Source organism: Heterocephalus glaber, unplaced genomic scaffold, assembly GCF_053883595.1.
Source record: "Heterocephalus glaber isolate CG9 unplaced genomic scaffold, H.glaber_assembly_v1.0 deba00001561, whole genome shotgun sequence".
NCBI lineage: Eukaryota > Metazoa > Chordata > Mammalia > Rodentia > Bathyergidae > Heterocephalus > Heterocephalus glaber.
The window spans coordinates 10,098,544-10,123,062 of NW_028258349.1; the positions used below are offsets into that span (position 1 = coordinate 10,098,544).

The following is a 24,519-nucleotide window of genomic DNA, read 5'->3' on the forward strand; positions in this document are numbered from 1 at the left end:
GAGCCCTCCAGCCCATCCCAGAGACAAGGCCAGGAATGCTGGGCACGGTGAGTGGACAATGGGGCTGTAAGCTGAAACTGCCACCATGGCACAGCTGTGCTAAACGCAGGTGAGACACAGCCCAGGTATGCAGCTTCCCCAAAGCCCACCAGGAAAGCTGGACTCTGGCGGAAGGACCCGAGGGCAGGTCAGGCCTTGCTCCTTCAGGCACCAGTGCTGTCCTTCCTCAGCCCACATGGGGCTGGAGGCACGCTCTGCTCTTCCCACAACGGACACCCAGGCAAGGAGAAGAGGAGTGACAGGGTGTCCTGAGGACCCAGCCCCAGGGCACCCAGCCCCAGTGTGTCACTGCGTTTTCTCATCTGCACAGTGAGACCATTTCTTCCCTGTCTGCCTCATGGAAGTGTTTAAAGATGTACAGTACCAGGAAGGAAAGAACATTTTTAAAAAATTATTTTTCTTTTTTTTTGGTGGGGGGGGGGGCACCTAAGATTAGAGAAGCAAGAGGAAGGTACAATGTTGCCCAGAAATCACAAAATGGTGTCTGTCCCACTGACAGTGACAGCTGACACTGGCATAGTTCCAGGGCAAGGACGAAATCAAGGTTTTCTCTCAGCACCAGCTACCAAATCCTGGCCTCCTGCTTAGGGGAGGACCTGCGGAAGGGCTAAGGAAAGAAACGGCTTTGAAAGTGCTTAGAATGGAGGATGCAAGCGCAAGGTGCTACTGGGAATCTGCACTTGTCTCCCCTCTCCTCCGTGACACAGAGGAGTGACTGAGACCACTCCAGAGCCACTGTGACCACATGAGGGCCTTAAGTGCATGGCTCTGGGAGAAACCCCCATGATGGACACCCTTGCTGTTTAACACAGCAAATGCAAGTATGAAACAGCCTCCATTTACTACCAAGGTTTACCTTGCCTCGCCTCTTCGAGGAACTGGCCTTTTTGGGCAAACTGGAATTTAACACCAGCATCTAGGCTAGGAGAACCTTCTGTGTATTGCTGCTGAGTAGGCTTTCAAACTACACTGGGAGCCCACTGGGGAGGCGGCAGGCAGAGGAGGGGCCAGAGGGGCTTTAGGCTTCAAAAAGCCAGGGGCCCTGCAGAGGCTTAGGATTGGGAAGTGCGCATTCCAAGGTGACTCCAAGTCCCCGAATGTCTTCCTTCTGTTAATCCAGTGAACTATTTTGCTCTCAAGCTCTCCCTGGAGTCCACCCACTTTTACAGAACCTCCCTTCCGTGAAAGAAAAGTACATAAACCGTTTCTGGAGTTTAACACTTCTCAAACAGGGGCTTCCACTACCTCCAAAAAAAGTAGCTCACCCTGGGTGGAAAACTTTCTGGGATTTTCAGACAGCCACACCTCAATATTCCACCACCCACAAACACTCCCTAAAGACTGCTCCTGAAGAATATTCATTTCTCAAATATTTAACCAGATATGTTTCTGAAGTATCATCATTGCACTGTCTTCTTGGAGATTTGGGGGGCTTCCCTAATCTTTATTGTAAAATACCCTTATCAAGGCAGTTTCAACTCTTGCATCTTTTCAAGGTAAAGACCCAAGGGCAGGCCCTGTGCTTGGTATAGGGCTCGGGGACAAGGCCAGGCCCCATCTGGGAGGCCAGCTCTCTCAGGACATCTCTCCGCAGACACACCATGCAGCCCAAGTGAGAGATCCTGCCTCCCCCTTAGACCCAGACACACAACTCTATAAAGCACGTCCCAAGGGGCGCCCAGGACAAATGTCTTTTTGTCCAACAATCCAGTTACTTCCCATCCAACTCCACAGGCTCATCCCTTTAACCTGGCACTGGGCTCAAGCCCAGGTCCGATCACTGTCTCATTTCCTGCAGTAGGGGGCGCCAGCCTCTTGGCACACCCCCTCAGAGGCGGGCGTGTCCGTGCGCTGCCCACTTACTCCCCACTCTGGTACACTCCCACCGAGATGTTGAGCCCCTCCAGCTCCTCCTTGAGCATCTGCAGGTCGGAGTTGACGAAACTCAGCTCCAGGCGCACCTGCTCCCGCACCTTCTGGTTCGTGGCCACTCTGTTCAAAGAGAAGGACAGAAGAGGACTCAGCCAAGGATCCCAGCTGCCGGGCAGACAGATCCAGCTCCTAGGCCCTGCTCAGGGCCGCCTGAAGCTGAGGGCCAGATGTGATTGGATAAGGTGTCTCCGAGATCCTGGGTACCTGCCCCATCACAAGCCATGACTGTTGGCAAAGGGACTTGGGGATGTAGCCAATGACAGTGTGAGCTTATGCATGTGAATCCTAAAATGCCTGCAAAGCAATAACCTTCAGAAAAGACTGCGCCCAGTCACCCCCCTGAAAGACCATAAATGATCCCCTTAAAAGGACATGGGTAAGCCAACAAGTTCAGGGGCACACACCTGTAATTCCCACTCCTTGGGAGGCTGAAGTAGAAGGATCTTTTGGGCCCAAAAGTTCAAGGACAGCCTGGGCAACAAAGTGAAACCATTGCCAAGCATGATGGAGCTGCCTATAATCACAGCACTCGGGAGGCTGAGCCAGGACAATCAATGTGAGCTGGAGGCCGGCCTGAGCTACATAGTGAAATCCTGTCTCAAAAAATTAAAACAAGGCCCTGGGGATATAGCTCACTGGCACTGTGCCTGCCTGGCAAGCGCAAGGTCCTAAGTTCGATCCCTGGTACTGCAAAATAAATAAATGAATACATACATACATACATACATAAATAGTTTTTAAAAATTAAAACAAAAAACAAACAACAACAACAAAAACAAAGTAAGACCATTGTTTCAGTGGAAGTATGTAGGAGGAGTGGACAAAAATTCTCAACAAACAAGGAAAAAAAGAGAATTTACAAAACCTAACAAAGGGAATCTACAAAAACTGCCAGTTAACTTCATAGTTAACAGTGAAAGACTATTTTCCCCTTCTGACCAAGGCAACCCAGTCTGCTCTTGCCACTTCTTTTTGTAGCTGTTTTTATGGTACTGGGGGGATTGAACCCAGAGCTTTCACACTGAGCTACATCCTAGCCTCCCACACCTTTTTTTTGTTGTTTTGAGACAGGGTGTCACTAAATTGCCCAGACTGAACTCGAGCTTGCAATCCACCTGTCTCAGCCTCCCAGGGTGCTGAGATTACAGGTGTGTACCACCACCCCTGGCACTTAAATCCATGCACTGAGATGCAAATAAAGAAATTAAAGGCACTCAAATTGGAAAGGAAGAAATAAAACTGTCTTTATTCACAGATGGCTTTTTCTTTTTGGGGGAGGGGGTGGTTTGGTTTTTTATTAGTACATTTACAGTATATAATGGTTACATTCCTTGTGGGGAGTTATCTTATACAGTATGTAGAAAATCCCAAGGCATCTACAAAGCAAATGTTAGAATCAATGTGAGGTCACAGGATACAATCAGTATACAGCAATCAGGGCAAATCTCTCTAAAAGACAACAACAACAACAACAAAAGAAATTAGGGCTAGGGGCATGGCTCAGTGGTAGAATCATGACCTTGGGTATGATCTCCAGCACCTAAAAGAAAAAAGGGGGGGAAATACACATAACTTACTTCCAGCTGGGCATGGTAGGACATGCCTATAACCCCAGGATTGTAGGAGCCTAAGGCAGGAGGATTCCAAGTTTCAGCCCAGCCTGGTAAACTTAGTGAGATCCTGACTCAAAATAAAAAATAAAAAACAGGCTAGGGATGTCAGTGTGAAGGCCCTGGGTTCAAAATGCTACAAACAAACCAATAAAATTCTATTTCTACATATTAGCACTGAACAAGCTTAAACTGAAATTGAGAAAACCATTTCATTCACAAAAGCATCAAAAAGAATAAAGCATTCAGGAATAAATATAACAAAAGTATTAAAAGACTTGCACCTTGAAAACTATGAAACAGTGCTCAGATATTAAATGGAGAGCTATTCCATGTTTAAAGATTAGAAGACTGCTTATAGTCAAAAGTCAAGTCTCCCCAGTTGCTCTACTGAGTCAATGCAATCCCCATTAAAATCCCATAAGCTTTGTAGCAGAAATTGACTAACAAATCCTAAAATTTATATAGAGATGCAAAGAATGTAGAATAGCCAGTTTAAAAAAAAAAAAAAAAAAGACCAAATTTGAAAGAGTTCTGATATTTGATTTTAAAAGTTACTACAAAACCACAGTAATCAAGACAGAATAGAGCAGACAATGGAACAGAGTCCAGAAACAAATCTTTATATTTATGGTTAACTGATTTTGACAAAAGAAGTAAAATTCAACATATGGTGCTGAAGCGATCCAACATCCAGAGGTATGCCAGCGTTTCCAAGATCACCCCCAGTTCACTGATTGAGCAGGACTCTCAGGACTCATGGCTTTGATTCATCAGAGCTAAAGGAGACAAACAACACAGGCACAGAAGCTCATGCCTATAATTCTAGCACTCAGGAAAGCTGAGAAAAGAGGGTCTTAAGGTCAACCCAGCCTGGACAACTTGACTTAATGAGACCCTGTCTCAAAAGAAAAAAATAAAATAAATTTTTAAAAAAGGACCAAGAATGTAGCTCAAGGTGAAGTCCCTGAGTTCAATCCCTAGTATTGATGATAGAAAGAAAAGAAAAAGATTCAGTCAGCAAAGGAACAGGCCCAACAGGCCCATAGGGAGGGATATGAAGGAAGCCAGGCACAGGCTTCTAAGAATCCTTTCCCAATAAAGTCAGACGAAATATGCTTAATTCCTCCAGCAACCAATTATATGCAAAGTCACCTACCAAGGGAACTCATTAGAGACACAGTGTCCAGACCTTTTACTGGGGGCTAATCAGGGAATTGCCTCTGCTTAGAAAAACTGCAGAATTCCAGGTTCCCAGAAGGAAATCAGGCAGCTCAGCATAAACCACATCATTTGTAGAAACAGTTTAGGCCCAATGAGTTCACTTGCCAGTCCGGAAAAGATGAAGCCCTCCTAAAGTCCAAGTTTCCAGACTCCAGTCATGGGCCAACCTTGCAAGCAGGTCTTCCTTCTTAAGGATAGCAGTCTTAGGCCTGCTATGTGAACTTTTTTCTGCACAAAGGACAATGAATTAACCTCAATCTAAATCTCATACCATATACAAATATCAAAATGCCTCAGACACCACAATTTAAGAGGTATACCTCTAAAACTTCTAGAAGAAAATACAGGCTGGGTGTGGTGGCACACTCCTGTGACTCCATTACTGGGGAGGTAGAGGCAGGAGGATCATTAGTTCAAGGCCAACTTGAGCTACATAGTGAGTTAAAAGCCAGTCTGAACTACAAAGTGAGACCTTGTCTCAAAAAAACAAACAAACAAGCAAAAAACACAACAACCACCAAAAAGAAAATACAGGAGAAAATCTTCATGACCTTAAGTTGGCCAAAGAATTCTTAGCTACACACCAAAAGCATAATCCATAAGAGAGAGAAGAAACTGATAAATTGGTCATTGTCAAATTTTTAAACTTCTAAAAAAAAAATTTTTTTGGACCCGAGTTCGATCCCCAGTACCAAAAAGAAAAATTTTTAAACTTCTACACTTCAGAAGACATCATAAGAAAATGGAGGGAATAGACATTTAACTCAGTAGTAAAGTACGGGTTCAGCCTATGTGAATACCTGGATTTAACCCATAGCACAGAAGGAAGGAAAGAAGGTAGGAAGGCAGGTGGGCAGGCAGGCAGACAGGCAGGGCGGCCACAGACTGAAAGAAAATATTTGCAAATTATATGTCTGATAATTTGTATGCAAAATATATAAGGAATTCTGTTAATTAAATAATTAAAAACACAATTCAGGGTTTTTTTTAAAATCACCAAAAGATCTGATAGACATTTTACCAAATATACATGAATAACTAAAAGTTTATGAAAACAGCACTCAGTATCATTAGTCAGCAGAAAAATTCAAATTAAAACCATAATGAGATACCAATATTAAAAAATGATACTAACGAGTGTTAGTGAGGACACTGGAGAAACTGGAACCTCCATATACTGTTGGTTGGAAATCAAAGAGCCACTTTGGAAAACAGTTTTCTTTTTAACATTTCTAAAAATGTTAAACTTACAAAACAACCTAGAAATTCCACTCCAAGAAATCTATACAAGAGACAGAAAATGTGTGCACCTAAAGACATGCATATTGGGCCAGGAATTTAGCTCAGTGGTTCCAGCACCTGCCTCAAAAGCGCAAGGTCCCAAGTTTGATCCCCAGTACCAAAAAATAAAAAATAAAGACATGCGTATTAATGTTCACAGTAGCCAAAAAAGTAGAAACAATCCAAATGTCCATTACCTGACAGAAATGTGACACTCACATGGTACACTCATGGAATAATAGTCTTCAACAACAGCACAGAGCAACAAACTATACCCAAGTTTTCAAGCAGAGGCTCTGACATCAACTCAGAGATGTCCTTTATTTCACAGATGAGAAATCACAACAAAAATAACAATGGACTAACTAGCAGGCACTGAGCCACACCTGAGCTGAGCATATGTCCATGAACCTCCCCTCTCGCTGAGTGCTAGAATCATCCTCACTTCATGGATGAGGAAACATGAAGCTCACCGGCTAGGAGCTTCAGCCACCTGGAGACCATCTGACTACTGCTGCCTCTCAGCTAGGAAAACCTAGCCAGCTGTCACCTGCTCACTCTGCTCCCATCTGCCCACCTTTCCCCAGAAAGTCAAGTGCGTACCCTCTTCCTCTACCATCTGCCTGTCCACTAGGACTCTCCTTCGCCTCATCCTCTGGCTGCTCAAAAGTTTTCACACCTGTGTTTGGACTTCCCCCGCCAGGTGGTGAGCTACTCAATGATACTCAGCTTGTGAGTACCACGGGCCTGGAGCCTACTCTGGGGGTAGCTTGATCACCAGTAAGAACAACATTTTATATCACAGAGTAGGGCTTGTGTACCCAAGCACAACCCTGAAACAAAGTCACACAAAAGCGAAAGGTGTGATGCCCTCTGACATAGTCCACTCTACTCTATGCCTTCTTTTTAAAAAAATGATGTTTGCAACTCTCCAATTTTTTGATTCTCCAATACCAATTGGGTTTCCAACAATTCAATTCTGATTGCAACTTCTAGAGTTAGCACAGACCCTCCCCAAACCCACAGGTTAAGGGCTCCTCCACACTTCAGGCACCAGTCCCAGGTCCCAGGGGAAGGAGATGCCTGGACTTCTGACCAACCAGCTATAAATCAGGGGTACCTACAACCCCCTCTTCAGGTTTGGTAATTCACTAGAATGACTAAGAATTCAGGAAGACTGGCTAATTCCAAACAGCCAAATGAAGAAATGTACAGGACAAGGTACGGGAGGGAGGTGTGGGGAGATTCCATGACTTCTCTGAGTGGTCACCCTCCCAGCACCTCAACATGTTCACCACCTGGCAGGCTCCCTGCACCCCATCATTTAATAGTTTTATGGAGATTTCACTGCCTAGACCTGATTGGTTAAACCACTGACCTCAATCTCCAGGCCCTCTCCTGTATCTGGAAGTAGGAGTCGGATGGAGAGCTAAGGGTTGCAATCCTCTTAGCAGGGCTTGGTCTCTCTGGGGATCAGGCCCCACCATGAAGCCTCCCACTCAGAGTCACCTCATTAGCATACAAAAGATACTCTTATCACTCAAGACATTCCAAGAGTTTTAGGAGCTCTGTGCCAGGAACCTAGAGGACAAGGGTTTTAGGAGTTCAGGGACCAGGAACACAGGAACAAAGGGAACAAAGACCAAATATTTATTTTTTTTATTATACCACAGCAACCCACTGAATTGATTTCATTGTACACCATGGGTCACAGCCTGCAGCTTGTAAAACTCAGTGCTACACAGGTATTACTGAGACAATGACTGATTTATGGCCCATATTGTCCACAAGACTCAGGGAACAAAAATTTCTCAGTCCTCGGTGCTGGGAACAGTTTCACTTCTTAGCAATTTGTTTCCTTCTGGCTAATGAGTATATAATGTGGTCCAAATCACATTCCCTTCTTCACATTGGCTGCCAGGAAGCTCAGTGGCTCCATCTAATAAGACTTTTGTGGCATTTACCAGCCCTGCCTCCTGCTAAATCTTTTATTCTTCTTCCTCCTGCTCCCATATCTTCGTTCATTTTTACTTTAATCCTATGTTGTACAAGGGTGTAAATGTGCGTAGAATCTACTTTGGAAGGAAGCAAGATAAACAGTGATAACTCCTGGAGGACAAGCCTATTTCTTTGTATTTCTCTTGGAAACCAGCAAAATCCTTTCTATATCAGGGATGATCAACCCACTCAGTTTGACTGACTTTGGGCAACAGAGTGGGTCCAAAATAAACATGGAAGCCAGGCGTGGTGGTGCACACCTGTAATCACAGCAGTCTGGGGTGACGAGGCAGGAAAATGGCAAATTCACGCCCAACCTGAACAACTTAGCAAATTAGCAATAAATAATAAAAAAAACCCCTGGTGACATAGCCTGGTATGAAGATGCTGGGTTTAATCTCCAGTACCATAAAAAATAAACACAGAAATGAAGATTTCAAGACTCTCATCTAAATATTCAGAGAATATCTATGAATGGTGACTCTTGATTTCTCCACTTTTATATATTAATTTGCTATGCATCCTCTCGACTAGGCAACTTACCACTTACTATGTGCAACCAATCAATGAGCTGCTCTTTGGATGTGGACCTCTTTGTGTGGGCAGTCTGAAAAATGTTGGAAGCCAGAGGGATGTCAAGGTTGATTTCCACGACGCTGCCTTTTAGGTGCAAAAGTGATTCAACTCTAGGTTTTGAGCAGTTTCTAGTATGGGTAAGGATTTGTGTTATTGATTCATTGGTGGAAGGCTGTTTCTCAAAAAGGTGTAGCGGTTCAAGATGGTAAGTGTGCATGGCTATCTCTGGGTTCAGGCTGGGGCAATGGATAAAAATAAAACAAGCCAGCCCAAATCAGGGATTAAGGCCAGAGCCTTGGCCTTTTGTGGATGCCAATGCTCTGTATCCAGGCTGCCTTGCTGGGTAAAAACAAATGGCCTCTATGGGTCTTTTCAGAGGAACATGGCCTTTTTCAAAAGCTTTTGCTTGGGAGATACACACTGTGGCTGATGTGGTCTAGTAACAGGTGTTACAGCCTAAAGAGAATTTGTGGCTGACCAGGATGAGGCACACGGGAGTTTCATTCAGCCCTTTCCTGCCCAGAAAGGGGCCCCATGAGAATCCATGGCCTCTGTCTGGCTTGGAGCCCCAAGGGAAGGCCCACTCCCCTGGGTTTCTCACAAAGAGTGGCACAACTGTAAGAATGAAGAATGAGAAGGTGTCCTGCTTCCTCTCTGTGAATGATCAAGCTATGTGTCAACAGGGGAAGGTAGGCCACAGTCAACCACTTCCTGTCACTACTGAGCATATCCACACACTTTCCCTCAACTTGGAGCCTCTGAGGCCTTTTGTACCATACCAAACCCCTACGTGACAATGGCTTTGCTGTCCCAAGTCCTAAATTTTCTTAATGTGCCCATGTTGTGTCTTAAGGATATGTATAAACAATTTTGCATCCTGGCCCATGTGCCCCTATTTGTTTTAGTGTAAATTTTTCCCCCAGCCAAGTCTTTAACAAAATTGTCCCTCTGGGAACAGGCAGCACATTGATCCAATGACTTGCACCTGCTTCAGAGACCTTACTGGAGCAATTTAGTTGACTCTAGGGAGCTGTCTTCACTTTGTTCTTCCAGGAACTGCTCCCAAATCCTGCTCTGCCAGGGATTCAGGAGATGGGCAGAAGACTATCCCGTCCCCTCGTGTGACCACCCAGCTGAGGCAGAACATGAGCGGGGCTGGCAGGACAGCTGTGCTCTGCCCATCTCCCAGTTGGTGCCAGCCCCAAAGGCCAGGCAGGGCTCACACACCCCACTGTAGATATGTACTGGCCCCTCAGATCTGCCAACATGAGCTGTCATTAACCTCAAGTCACTTTCATTACAGCCAAAGCCACCCTGGCCTAGAATTTTACGACCCTCTAGTCAGGAGATCATTCACTGGACTGGAAACCTGTGTGACTTGTTCACTTGTCTCTCAAGAGTGTTGCTTTTCATAAACTGGTTGTGAATATTTAAAAGTTCAGCAATCAGAAGATTGAAAAAATAAATCTTCTGGGCCGGGGATTTAGTTCAGTGGTTCCACCGCCTACCTCGCAAGCACAAGGTCCCGAGTTTATCCCTGGTACCAAAGGAAAAAAAAGAAGAAGAAAATCTTCAACTTCTCCTAGGCGTAAGAAAAGTCAGATCTGGCAACTCAGGCCCGGCCCCCATGGGGATAAGAGCACACCTGAAGCCCAGAGGGAGTAAGTGATCTTAAATCTCACACAGACCATCATTTCACTTTGGGAGAAACAGCATCATCATCATATTTCTACTCCAGCTTTTCTCACAGGTGGTAAAGGAGTTGGAAAAAAAGAATATTGTCTTTGCTGATTCTGAAAAGGCACCTCTAAAATATCTGCTATCTTCCTAATGAAACTCCAGGGATCTCACAGACTCTGAGCTGATGTGGATCAGAAATAGAGAAGATCTTGAAGGACCTGCTCAGCTATGGTGTACCCTCACCTGAGCAGGTAAGGGCTGGGACCATCACTTCCAACCCTGCATTTCTACATTTCCTAAACGTTCCCTGGCCCCCATTCCAACTGTTCTACCTCCAGTGGGGTATGCAGTGGGACAGCTGGGATGCAGAAGAGAGGACACCAAGGGCCAAAGAATGACCAAAAGGACTCCTTGCCCATAGCAACAGCCACATAATCATAATCAGTTGCCCAAGGACAATGCAGGCTCAGAGCTGGTCTTGGCCAAATGCCCTATTTGTTTTTCGGAAACCACTGGTTGAGTCAGATTAATAAATACCTTCAGGGTTTCCTCACAACATTCTCCAGAGGGGCACTCTGCACTGCTAGGTCACTGCAAGAATCATTAACACACTCTCCCCACTCCCACTCCTGCCCACTGAATGACTGCTAACTTGACAATGAGCCTGAGCCTGAGCCAGGCTTGGGCCTCAGACAGGCTGTTTGTTGGCTGGTGTCACTAACAGAACAAACAGCACTGCCCTAGTTCCTGCCTGAGAAACTCCCAGCTCCCTGTTCAATGAGGCCTCCTCGGAGACCCTGTGTTTCTGAGGCTGTGCCATCCCAGGTCACCCTAGGTCAGTGGTGGTGAACCTAAGGCACATGTGTTATTGTTTTTCTTTTATGACAAAAGATGTTAATATACAAGTTGTTTTTTCTAAACAAAAACCTCAGTATTCAGGTTTAATTGCAGTGTTGCCACTTTGGGATAAAGAAGTGGGTTTTGGGTTGCATTTTAGGCATTCCTCTCTAAAAGGTTTGCCACCACTACCCTAGGTCAACCTCTATCACATTTCTATTTCATCATACCACAGAAAGTATCACTTCTTGATGTGATCTGGTTTGTTTACTTGTGTACAAAAGTCTCCCTTGCGGGATAAGGGCATAGCACTGTGGCAGAGTGCTTGCCTGCCCTGTACAACACCCTGAGTTCAATCCCCAGCACTGCAAAAGTCTCCCCTCAGTAAGAGACAAAGCATCACATGGGTATATCCTCATCTGCACTGCACACAGCCTTCTCTCCTGCACCTCCTGCCTGCCACTTAAGAGGTGCTCAATGAACCCAGGAACCAAATTGGCACAGCCCACTCCTAGGGAGGCCACAGCACAGGACTACCCCTTTAGCTACAAAGCTGGCCTGTCAAATTGTCAAAGTGTCCACCAGAGCCCAAAGCCACAAAACACACCAGTTTTCCAAGCTCAAGGCAGGGGTGCCAAAAAAGTAATTCATGCAGTTGTCAAAAACATATTCAAGCAACAAAGAGAGTAACATGAAAAGGAAGAATCACCTCTACCTCCATCCCAGTCTTGTTCCCAAGAGCCAACTGCTAATGGTTTCTTTGTCCTTTTGTGCACATGTTCAAGTCCTTTGTGCGTGCACGCACAGGTGCGCACACAGGCACGCGCGCGCGCACACACACACACAGCATGCAGCCATGATCCTTTTCGTTTTTCTCTTTTTTCTCACTTTCTCCCTTCCCTCTTCTCCCTCTTCTCTCTCCCTTTCTCCATACCCCTCCCCCTCCCTCTCCTCTCTCTGAAATACTAGAGACCGAACCTAGGCCTTTACCACCGAGCTACATTCCCAACCCCTGTCCTCCACTTTTCCCCACTTAATATCTCATCAATCTTTCACACTGATTCAGAAATGAATTTACCCCAAGATCAGGGTCAGAAAACCTCCTCCTGTTCTGCTGACTGCTCGGGAGGTAGCATGTGTGACCTCCCCAGGCTGGGAGCTCTTCTACAAACATTCAGATGATGTGTGTGTGTTTCCCAACATCCTCCCAAGCAGCCTCTGTGCTTCCTGAGGCCTCCAACACTGAAGCTGACCCACTGAGAGCACCCATTATCCAAAACTGTGCCCACATTTGGGAACTCCCCTCCCCACCCCACCTTGGAGCTCCAAGGGAATTGCATCTCCAACAAGCAGACTAAGCCCCTTCCTTGCCAGGTTTTGGGTTCCAGGCCCTTGCAAGCACTCCACATCTCTTCCTGAGGCACCAAGAGGTACCCAGGAAGCAGGTATGATGCCCATTTTGACTATCTGTTGTAAAAGGTGGCAAGGGAGTGACAAAGGCTACCTCCAGAACTCTGAAAGAAGAAGAAAATCTGCATTCTTTGTAAACAAAAGGACAGTGGCACAAGTCTTTTGTTGAATTTAAGGGCATGTGGAAGGTTGATACCTACCTAGATATGGGTAAGGCTTCAATAAGTTCTGTGATTGATAAGTAATTATTTTACCACCAAAGTATAACAGTGAGTGCCCCAAGCGCACAGGCTGTACTGTGTCCCTCGCATTAGCTGACTCTTTCTGTTCTGAGATGCTGCCCAGGCTGATCTCCAACTCTTGGGCTCAAGCAATCCTCCAGCCTCAGCCTCCCGAGTAGCTGGGACTATGGAGCAGCCCTCTATAAGCAGTCAACACCCCTTTCATTAGAAAGGTGGACACTGGCAGTAGAAATATCCTAGTCGCTCCTTCCTGCCTTCTTTTCCCTGACACATTCAACACACATTTACCAAGCAGTGACTCTACCCCGTCATCGTGTAGGCAGTGGAGAAACTGTCAAGTCCCAAAGAAAGCAGGGAGGACAAACACCAAGATGACACTAACTGGACTTGCAGGTACCCCACTGTCCATGTGTCTCCTCAAACACAAAAATGAGGTGGGCAAAATGTTTGCCTTTAACATAACCACGCTCTAGGCAAGAATGGACCCAGTCGAAGAGGCAGCAATGAGGACAAAGCAGAAGGTGACAGCAAAGGGTAGGCTCAGGAGTGTAAGGAAGGCTGCACAGGTCTCAGGAGAGCGAGGCAGGGAAGCCAGAGACACCTACTTCAGGAGGTTTTCTGCTCCTGTCCTCAGCCGCACAGCCTTCAGGATCTGCTGATTCAAAGCAGCCCTTTGATTCTGCAGTTTGCTCCGGCCAGTCTGTGCAAGGGGATTGCATCCCTAGGAGAAAAATAAAAGATGCTCCTTTAGAAGTGAACCACTCTAAAAACGACAATAATGTTTAACAAAACAGATGTTTAACAAAAAGACAATCTCTTCTGAAAATTAAAGTCAACGTCAGTACAGAAAAATGCATAAAATGTTGAAAAGTATATAGAAAATAAGTCATTCACAATAATACAACTCCAAAACAGCTACTGTGAATTGGTCTTCTTCCTTCCGGTCTATATTAAATGCATGTTGTTATTCTTCACATCCTTGGCTGTGCCGGGAGTCCCCAAGACCACCCAAATGTTTGCATCTGTGAGGAAGACTCACAGGACCTGGTGTATAGTTGTATTCGTGGCTATGATTCATCATACTGGCTTAATAAGGAGGCAAACATAGCTGGATCGTAAGGAGGCACAGAAGCTAGAGGAATCGAGTGTGGCTTTGCTTCACACTGTCTCCCACCCATGCTGGGTGACAAAGGGCACCCTCTTCTCCAGCACCAAAACTCCAGCAACTCTAGCTGGGCAAGGTGGCATATACCTGTAATCCCAGCACTCTGGTAGGCTGAGGCAGGAGGACTGTAAGTCTGAGCCCAGCCTGGGCAACTTAGCAACTTAGGGAAACCCTGTCTCAAAATAAAGAATAGCTAATACCAGTACTCAGGAGGCTGAGGCAGAAGGATTAACTTGAGTTGGAGGTCAGCCTGGGCTATTTAGAGAATTCAAGGCCAGCCTAGACTACATAGTTAGACCCTGTTTCCAAAGACAAAAAATAAATAAAATAAAAGAAGAGCTAGGAGTGTAGCTTGGTGCCAAGGCCCTAGGTTCAATTCCTACTATCAAAAAAATAATATTAATAAAATTTTATTAAATGCACCACCTCATATACAATGTCTTGCTCATATGAGCTCATTAAGAGAATTAACACCCAGAACTTGTACTGAGAGCTGATCATATAAGAACACTCTGCCTAGCAAGTACCAAAGTTCCAGGCTCCCGGAAGGAAAGCAGGTCTTCCTCACAAATCATGCCATTTGCACCACCAGTCTAGGCACAGTGGACCACCCTTACCAACTAGGGAATTGTGGGAACACTCCACGGAACGGGTCCCCAGAAGGCAGCCAGGCCAACCTTGCCAGCAGGCCTTACTGAGGAGAGCAGCCTCAGGCCTGCTGCGTGAGCCCTTTCCCGCCCAAAGGCACATACTGCTTGTCGTGTTTTCTCACTTAGTACTCCATCCTGAGATTCTCCTCTATCACAAAGTGCTCCTCAGCTGGGTGCTCTGGGAGGAAGAGGCAGGAGGACTTCAAGGTTGAGCTCAGTTGGGGCAACTTAGTGACATAGCAAGACCCTGTCTCAAAATAAAAAATGAAAAATGGCCCCCAGTATCACCTCCACCAAAAAAAAGAAGTGTTCCTCAAACACAAGTTTTTTGTTTTGTGGGTGTGATACTGTGTATTGAACTTGGGCCTTACATGTGCTACACAAGTGCTCTACCACCTGAGCTACACCCCTGGTCCCATCTTTTATTATTATTATTATAGCTATCCTAGTGTGTGGTATCTCACTGTAATTCTGAACTGCATTTCCCTGATGATTAATAACACTGAACACTTTTTCACTGGTGTAGGCTGGAGGTGTAGCTCAATAGTGGAGCACTTACCAAGCATGTGCTCAATCCCCAGCACCATTTTTTTTTTTTGGTACTAGGGATCGAACTCTGACCTTGTGCTTTCGAGGCAGGAGCCAGAACCACAGAGCTAAATCCCCAGCCCCTCCCAGCACCATTTTTAAAAAGAAAAAAAAAAAAATCCCTCTGCTTGTTTCAGAGGCTATGGCTTAGGACCCAAACTCTTAAGCTGCCAAGGTTAAAAATTCCTGTCCCACATGGGTCTCCTTGGTCCTTGTCTGTGGAATCTGGTGGGGTACGTAGTAAAACTTTCATGGGTTTATTGACCTCCTCTGAGAAATATCAATTCAGATCCTTTGCCCATTTTTAAAATGGATTATCCATCTTTCTATTTGTTGAGATCAAAAGCATTATTTTTAATGACTGCAAAAGCAAGCATCCCATTCTTCCAATCTGCATGCTTTATCATTAGTGACAGTAAACATTGTTTTTCATATAGTACTGATCTCTTAGATTTCCTCTTCAGTGAATTATTTGCTTGTGTTCTCTGCCCATTACAGTATTTCCTGGAGTATTTGGATTACAATGTTTTATGCTATAGAGTTTTAAATCAGAAATTTTAAAAAAGTGTCATTTACACCTAATGGTGTTCTCCCCACCCAGACAGAAGCCTGGAATCAGTTAGGACCACATTCCTCTGAGGCTTATCTGCAGGACCTGCCTGCTGTGGCTACTCCCTGGGAGTAGCCGGAGGGGCCATATTCCAGACCAGCCCTCTCAGCTCTGGAAGAACCTAGCCTCCCTAGCAGGCCTGCACCACAACCAGGCCTAGACCCCAAGGGAGAAGAGTGGGCTATCTGTGGCCCCACGTGGGGTTCTCAGGGGTCCTTGTATCGGTGGCCTCTGGACTAGTGGTCAGACATGAGTTACATTTCTCCTACAAAGATTTCTCATTCTCATCCCCCAGCAGGTCCCCTTATTTGTCCCTCATGCAGGCCCCACCTAGTTTTCCCTGTCTCATGTGGACACTTTCCCCTAAATTCAAATAAATTGTACAGATACTCAGAACCTGACTTGGAATGGATCCTGAAGTTAGGACTGTATCCCCCCCCCTCCCCTGTTACTGGAGATTGAACCCAGGGCCTTCTCACTGAGCTATATCCTCAGCTCTTTTTTATTTTTTAATTTTTGAAACAAGGTCTCCCTAAGTTGCCCAGGCTGGGCTCAATCATGTGATTCTCTTGCCTCAGCCTCCCAGAGTGCTGAGATTACAGGCCTGCACCACCCAGCCTAGCTAAATCATTAAGTGATACCTGATTTATGTTAATTTAATACTATTGGGCTACAATAATTATCAGTCTCTTTCCACTTCTGAAAATTACTATGAAGTGCTGGTCTGATTTGACTCAGTTACCTGGTTCACCAATGCTGTGGGTTAGTTAGTCAGTTATTTTGGTACCGGGAATCAAACTTGGGACCTTGCACTTCAGAGGCAAGCAGAACCGAACTAAAACCCTGGCCCTGCTGTGTTTCATTTTACAAACAAGCCTTAACAATTAATCCCTTTACGTACATTCCAGGAGCTCAGATAAGCAGCCATTCCAGCACAGGATAAGAACTTTTTCCTGCTTCTAGACTTCAACCAACTCCTGGAATTGCTACGCCCACAGTTGTGGGCTCAAGTTTCTAGATAAGACATTGGAATTCCCAGGTGGGATCTGACGGAGTAATTGGACCCAAAACTACATTACTTCTTACTGACAGGTAGGAATGGTGAATCCTGCTGAGGACAGAAACACCCACTGGGCCACCAGGAAATTTCCCTGAAAGGTAAGTCTGTGCAAGTCCACCAGAAAGACCCCCGGGAATCACCAGGGGCTGCTGGGGCGGGGGGGGGGGGGGGCTCCCATAGTCATCCTCACCCACACATTTCTCCTCCCTGGTTTTATCTAATAGCAAGCCTTCCAGACTAACCCCTGCAACCCAATGGCAGTGACGTGTTCACGACAGGACACAGAAGTGTTCAAAAATGGTCAAGGTCTGTGCCAGGGAGCAGGGAAGCACGTGTCACCCCAGCTTGGCCTGGGAACCAGGGCCACTCACAGAGCTGTCCTGGCCTCACAGGTCACTGCTGACAAGGTCTTGCCATGATGTCAGCCTTTCTTTACATAACAGTCTATTTCGTTCCCTGAACAGGACTAAGTTTAGGCATTTTGGTCCGTCTTGAAATCTGGAAGGATGGTCTGACAGCTCCCACTCAAGGAAAGCCAAATACTGAGGGAGCTCTCAGCACCACTACTAGCTTGGGGGGCAGGGGGGCTCTTCTGAGAGTCAGACACCTATGTGGACCCCAGTGCAGCATCTAGGATCCCAGTCTTAGCTCTCAGATGGTCTGTAAGGCCAGCACAGCAGCAGCAATGCATGGGGGTGTTGGGGCAGCTCACCTCCCACTCCCCAGCCACACTTCATGTGCTTCCTGGTTGAGGACTGCCAGCATCACGCCACATCCTTTGGGGGATAGTGATCCATGCACACTCTCCCACCTCATGGTCCACGTCAGTCAGAGGTGGTAAATTCCTGTTGATCTCCTTCCCAAGTGGAAGAACATCTGACTCATACCTGGGCAGTTGGAAAATCAAGCCCCTAGCCCTGAAACTGGTTCAAGGATAAGCACATGAGGTACAGCAATCAAATGCCATCAGAGCTCATCAAGAAGAGACCCTCCCTCGATAGTCTCCAACCTAGGAAGAGTCAGACCAGGTGGCCACATTACCAGCATCTTCCCACAAATGGAACCAACCTGGGAAAAACAGACCGAATAGCAGCTCTGGTGACTACATTTGAGTTCCTGATCAGCCTGATCAGAAACTATTCCTCTGCATTTCTCCGTTATAGGAGCTGATGCATTCCCTTCCCTTGCCTATGCCATTTTTCAAGTTGAGGTACACTTTACATATAAAGAAAATACAAGCTTTTAAGAATATAGTTCAAGCAGGGCTGGGGATTTAGCTCAATGGCGCCACGCCTACCTTGTAAGCACAAGGTCATGAGTTGGATCCTTGGTACCACAAAAAAAAAAAAAAAAAGAATATAGTTCATCCAGCTTAGACAAATGTATACATTCATAAAACCACGACTCCTATCAAACTACAGAACATTTTCATCATCCCTGGGCTACCAATACTCTATCACCATAGGTTTCTGTCTGTTCTAGACCTTTGTAAACTGAATCAAATACCATAGAATGTATTGTCTGTGACTGGCTTATTTTGCTCAATATGTTTTTGTTGCTGTTGTTGTTTTTGTGGTACCAGGGATCAAACTCAGGATCTTGAGCTTGCCAGGCAGGTAGTGTGCCGCTGAGCTAAATCCCCAGCCCCTTGCTCAATATGTTTTGAGACTCATCCATGTTAATGCAGTCATCAGTTATTTGTTCCTTTTTTACTAGTGAGTAGAACTCCATTTGAAGGAATGTACAGTGGTGTGTCTATTTCATGGTGCCCCAAATAAAAAGTCCTAGAGTAAGTTTACCTAGACTGAAAATCTTTCTTGTGGCAATGTACTCCCACATGCCCTGAGTATAGTCAGATCATTCACCTATTTTAAAAAAATGTATTTAAGAGCATCACCTAGCTGGGCACAGTGACAGGCACCTATAGTCTAAGCTACTTGGGAAGCTGAGCTAGGAGGATAGATTGAGACCAGGAATTTAAGGCTAGCCTGGACCAGGAGTTTAAGGCCACCCTGGGAAACATGTTAAAAACCCATTTCTCTCTCTCTCTCTCTCTCTCTCTGTCTCTCTCTGTCTCTTCCTCTCTCTCTCTCTCACACACACACACACACAAAGGCCAGGTGTGGTGGTGCACACCTGTAATTCCAGAACCCTGGGATGCTGAGGTAGAAGGATTGCACGTTTGAGTCTAGCTTGGGCAATTTAACAAGACTTTGTCTCAAAAAAGGGAGGGTAGGGGTGAGTGGCCTTCCAGGTGAAGGACCTGGGTTCAATCCCCAGTACCCCCCACCAAAAAAAAGCAACACATAGGCAAAAACTTACAAACATTTAATTTGGAAGAAATGATAGACTCTTATGGAGACATGACACCAAAATGTTCATGAATCAAATATTTCCAAACCCAACCAATGACCTACTTATTACAACTGACAAGATACAGAGTTCTTTTTTTTTGGTACCAGGGATCAAACTTGGGCCTTGCGCTTGCGCTTGCAAGGCAGGCGGTGAACCACTGAGCTAAATCCCCAGCCCAGGATACACAGTTCTTATCTAAAAAGTGCCTGTGTATGTGTTGAAAGTGAGGGCTGGTATTTGTATCTCATCTTGAGTTTGCATTTCTGTGACTACCTTTTAGTACTTACTTTTGCAGGATGTGGTAGCACACACCTGTAATCCCAGCACACACCTGTAATGCCAGCACATGGGAGGATCACCACAAGTTCAAGTTCAAGGCCAGCCTGGGATAAAGTAAAGAACGGTTGCCTTTTCTCCCGCACTGGGGTCCCACTCCATTCAGTGCTGGGCACCTGCCTGCCTCTCTTCTACCTTGGTAACCAGGGGTGCCCTTCTTCCTCATGGCCAAAGATACAGCCCAACATGTAGTTATTTTTCCAGAAAATTTAGGGCAAAGTGAAACCTTAGGATCTAGAGGTCAGAAGTAACCGACTGCAAGGTGAAAGGGCAGGGTTGAGGGAGCACCTGGCCAGAGACCCTCATCCAGGCCACAGGAGGACAGGTATCTTTAGCTGCTTCTTCAGCATAGATATTTTCTTTCTTTTCTCATTCCTTCCTGGTTACACAATCCCTTACTCAACCACCAAACTCTGGAAAATAGAATTGTTTGTTTATGAGTCCAGCCGAGCTGTCAACCAGAAAGCACAGAAATAGCATGCCATACCCTGCAATACACACATACATCTAATTTAACTTTCCCCACACTGGAGATTCAGGGAAAGCTGGATGGAAAGAAGCTAGCTTTTACATGTCAAAATAATAAAAAATAAAATGCCAACATGAATTGGTACTTATGAATACCCTCCTGCCCTCCCTGGGTCTCTGTCAGGTGTAGGGGCTGGCTGTGGAGGCCCCAATCCATTCCCACAGGAGCGGGGTGGGCACAACATGAATCAATACTTAGCCTTAATTTAAGCCTGAGTCCTTAAGTTGCCCAAGCTGGGCTCAAACTTTCCATCCTACTGCCTCAGCCTCCCAGAATGCTGGGATTAGACATGTGCCACCACGCCTGGCTCTGGGTGTCTTTTCAACATGCTGAACAAAAAAGGTTTTACTGTAGCTACCTGCTGTATGTGAAATTACCAAAATGTCCATGAATCAAATATTTCTGAACAATGAGCTGCTTATTACAACTGACAGGATACACACAATGTAGTTGAGAATCCTTATCTAGAAAGTATCTGAGTATGTGTTGAAAGTAAGGGCTGGCATTTGTATTGGATCTTGAGTTTGTATATTTCTGTGATTACTTTTTATTTATAACAATTTAAATTATGTTTGCCAGGTGTGATGGGACACACCTATAATCCCAGCACTTGGGAGGCCAGTTCAAGGCCAGCCTGAACTACATAGTGAGACCTTATCTCAAAAACAAAACAAAGGAAAACAAAACCCCTCAAAAAACTTGTTACATTTATAATGCAAACAATACTGGAAAAAAATAAACTATCTGTGAAGTTGTTTTGATCACACACCCTTTTCTCTCCTTACAAACAAACCAAGATCCAGAATTTCCAAAGGCCTAGGCAAGCTGGGCCTGGTAGCTCTCGCCTAGAATCGAGGCACTCTGGGAGGCTTAGGCAGGAAGATCCCAAATTTGAGCCCAGCCTGGGCAATTTAGTCACTTAATAAGAACTTGCCTCAAAATAAAAATTTAAAAGGACTGGGGATGTAGCTCCCATAAGAAGGTTTTGGGTTCAATCCCTGGTACTTCGAAAATAAAAAAAGCTTAGGCCACAGTGAACTCTGTGGGCCTCAGCGGGAAGGCCAGAGGCATTCACATATTCACCACTGTCTCTTTGTCCCAGGTGCCGAGGGAGACCTTGGTCCCAGCCAGCACCCCCAGCCCCACTCTGCCAGACACCCTGTCCTCCGGCTGAGCTGCACCTGCAACCTCCACTGTGCTCTCAGGCCACCTCCAATGCAGCCTCTGTGTCACGAGACTGTAGTAGCCAGCCAAAGGAGGAAGTGTTAATCAGGCTAAAGTCAATGCCTAGCAGCATCAGGTGTTTTGGCAACTGTCCAAATAGCCCCAGGAAACAAGGGACATTTAGGGTTCCAGCTCATCACATTGACTCTCCTCTGAGTCACCATGAAAATGCTGTTCTTCCAGAGGACTCTTCTGGCCAGAACCCCACAGTGTGAGGTGTGCTGGGGACACCCTGGGAGCTGGGCCCCTCACCAAGGCCACAGTCAGCCTGGGTCCAGCTTGGCCTTTTGCACCTGAGACCACAGTAGGGTAAGCAAGGGTGGGGAGCAGAATCTCCAGCCTCCACTCCTCCCTTCTTCCCTCCCTACCCGGGAAAGGACTGCGCTCCAAGGGGATAAGACCAAACAGCTATAGAACAATACCAGCACCCCAGGAATGCTACAGCTTGCAGTCCCCCCTCCCTCACACCATGCTTGGTGGACCTGGCCTATCAGAAGGCTTCCCACATAGGTGCACGCTCATAAATGAGACACACAAGTGTCTACCATGAAATCAAACCCTGCTAAGATGAATGGTGCAGAGGAAGAACTCAGATTCTGGGTTTCAAAAAAACAAAAAGAGGGCTGGGGATTTAGCTCAGTGGTCTCACCACCTGCTGCACAAGTGCAAGGACCTGAGTTCGATCCCCAGTACCAAAAAAAAAAAAACAAAAACCCAAAATGAATTCTCCTCCTTCCTTCTCTGCTGGAGCCTCTAAAAAGCCCAGTGTAAACACAGGCCATAAACCAGGACACAGTGAACCTTTGGGCCCTGTCCAGCCTGCAGGTTTCTGTGAACAAGAAAAACTTCTACAGCTCTTGAGTAAAAACAATGGAGCTAAATTCACTTTGGAGCATTTGTGTTCCCTAAGGATGGCGAGGCAGAGCGAACAAGTGATAATACCATACTTTGTACTCTCTCTCCTTCCACTCATGCTAAGACCTTTCATTTAGGGCCTTTCAGCAGTCCTGGGGAGAGCCTTTCTCTATCCTCCCCCCACCCCAGCCGGTTTTCTCATGGCCAAGGACAGGTTTTCCTGAGGAGTTTGAGGACTGGAGCCCCAGAGAAGGGATCTGCTATCATAATGCAGCCTCCCGGAAACCTACTTTACTCTGCATTTAAACACAGAACACACACTTTCTTCTAAGACTTTCAGTAGGGAAGAGTATAAAAATTGGGGAGGGGAATACATTTCTACTGGTTATCCTTTTAAGAAAGAAATTTACAGTAATCTGATAGAAATATACCACTGAAGCCAAGTGTGGTGGCACATGCCTGTAATCCCAGCACTCCTCAGGCTGAGGCAGGAAGATCACTGTGTTCAAGGCCTGCCTGGGCTCCACAGTGAGTTCAAGGCCAGCCTGAACTACATAGGGAAACTCTGTCTCAAAAAATGAAAAAATAAAAAATAAATAAATAAATATACTGTTGAGACTGAGGCAGGAGGCAAGCCCAACCTGAGTGACTTAGCAAGACCCTGTCGTAAAATTTTAAAAAGGGTTAAGGATGTAGCTCAGTGCTACAAAGGATGTAGCTCAGTGCTCAGTGCAAGCTCTGGGTTGATTGGGGGGAGGGGGGTTTATAATTAAACATTATAAATTTAGTGAGAAAAAAAAATCAGTGAGAAGCTAGAGAAAGATAAAAGTATGATATTATGACAGACCAGAAAAAGTTTTCTTTTTCCGTTCTTATTTATTTATTTGGGGGGGGTATTGTTGTTTCGGGGGTTATCTTGTTTTGTTTTGGGTACTGGGGATCAAACTCAGGACCTTGTGCTTGCCAGGCAGGTGCAGTGTCACTGAGCTACATCCTTGGCCCGTTTTAGGGGGTTTTTTTGGAAACAGGGTCTCACTATGTAGTTCAGGCTGGCCTTGAACTCACTATGCAGCCCAGGCTGGCCTTGACACAGCAATCCGCCTGCCTCAGCCTCTCAAATGCTGAGATTAGAGGTGGATGTCACCACACCCAGCTAGTTTTCTTTTTTAAAATTCAGAGACCTCCCAAGTTGTCAGCCCAAACCAAGAAGACAGGGCTTGCACTGAGATACATGCTCAAAGTGGGGCTAACTGGTGTCCTCCACCTCTGTACAGCCAAATTCTTTGCAACCCCAACAAGACCCTGATTTGAGTCACACCCATCCTCCCCACCACTGACTAGCTTGCAATTTAGGGTTCAGGTCCATAAAGGACTTTTCAGCAATTATGTTTCATTAATATGCAAGACACAAACACAGCTGATGCTCTGAATATGGCCCTAAAACCACCCTACTTCTTGTTCTGTGACATCAAGCCAAGGAAGCTACTTTCCAAGCATGGCCCAAGCTATCCCCATAAAGCATCGGCTCCCAGCTCAGCTCAGCACCCCAGGAAATGAGGCCTGCCTTGAACTGCAAGGCAGGGGGCCTGGGTATAGCTCTGTGAGCATGCTGAAGGGCCTGGGCTCAATCCTTAGCATGCAAAAAAAAAAAAAAGTCAAGGCCCCAATGTGTCCCAAAATGTGATGAGATCAGGCACAGAGCTGTCACTCCAAAATGCTTTCTGACTGAATGAAGCAGAAAGGCACTTCGAAAAAAAGAGGAAAGGGAGAGAAGGCATAACAAAGAGAAGAGAATGAAAGACAAGCCTGACTTTAGTAGAGACAATGTGATCACCTGTGTGCAAAATCCTGAAGCCCAGGGCTGGGGATTTAGCTCAGTGGTTCCGCCGCCTGCCTGGCAAGCACAAGGACCCGAGTTCGATCCCCAGTACCAAAAAAAAAAAAAAAAATCTTGAAGTCCAAAGATGGGTGGGAGAACTTGACTTGGGGACAGATTTATCGTGGCTAACTGCAGGCCTGGGGGTCCCCACTCGCTGGCTCAGCCACCCAAACCATGCAGCAGATGCTTCTAGCCCTAACCTCCCCAGCTGGTTCTCCCTGAATCTCTAAGAATCCACCCAGCCAACTTCTTCACTTTCAGCTTTAAAAGGGCTCCAGGGGGCTGAGGTAGAGAGCTTGCATAAGACCATCAGTTTGATCCCCAGCAAGTCTAAAACAAACCAAAAAGGCTCTAGAATTCTCATTCCTCTGTGGGGCAGGGGATGCTTAGTGTGTGTGAGGCCTTGGGTTCCATTCCC

At 45.9% G+C, this 24,519-nt stretch overlaps 1 protein-coding gene across 2 annotated transcripts in view; it reads right to left on the reverse strand.

Annotated features, from left to right (window-relative positions):
- Nucleotides 1-24,519, reverse strand: part of Rhpn2 (rhophilin Rho GTPase binding protein 2) — a 65,802-nt gene that overhangs the window by 35,671 nt on the left and 5,612 nt on the right. For both annotated transcript variants that reach the window (XM_021239639.2, XM_004858809.3), the window contains exons 2-3: nt 13,456-13,571; nt 1,924-2,052 (exon numbers count right to left, since the gene is read on the reverse strand). In XM_021239639.2, coding sequence (XP_021095298.1) covers nt 1,924-1,982 — 59 coding nt within the window. In that variant the 5' untranslated portion in view covers nt 1,983-2,052; nt 13,456-13,571. The remainder of the gene's footprint in view (nt 1-1,923; nt 2,053-13,455; nt 13,572-24,519) is intronic.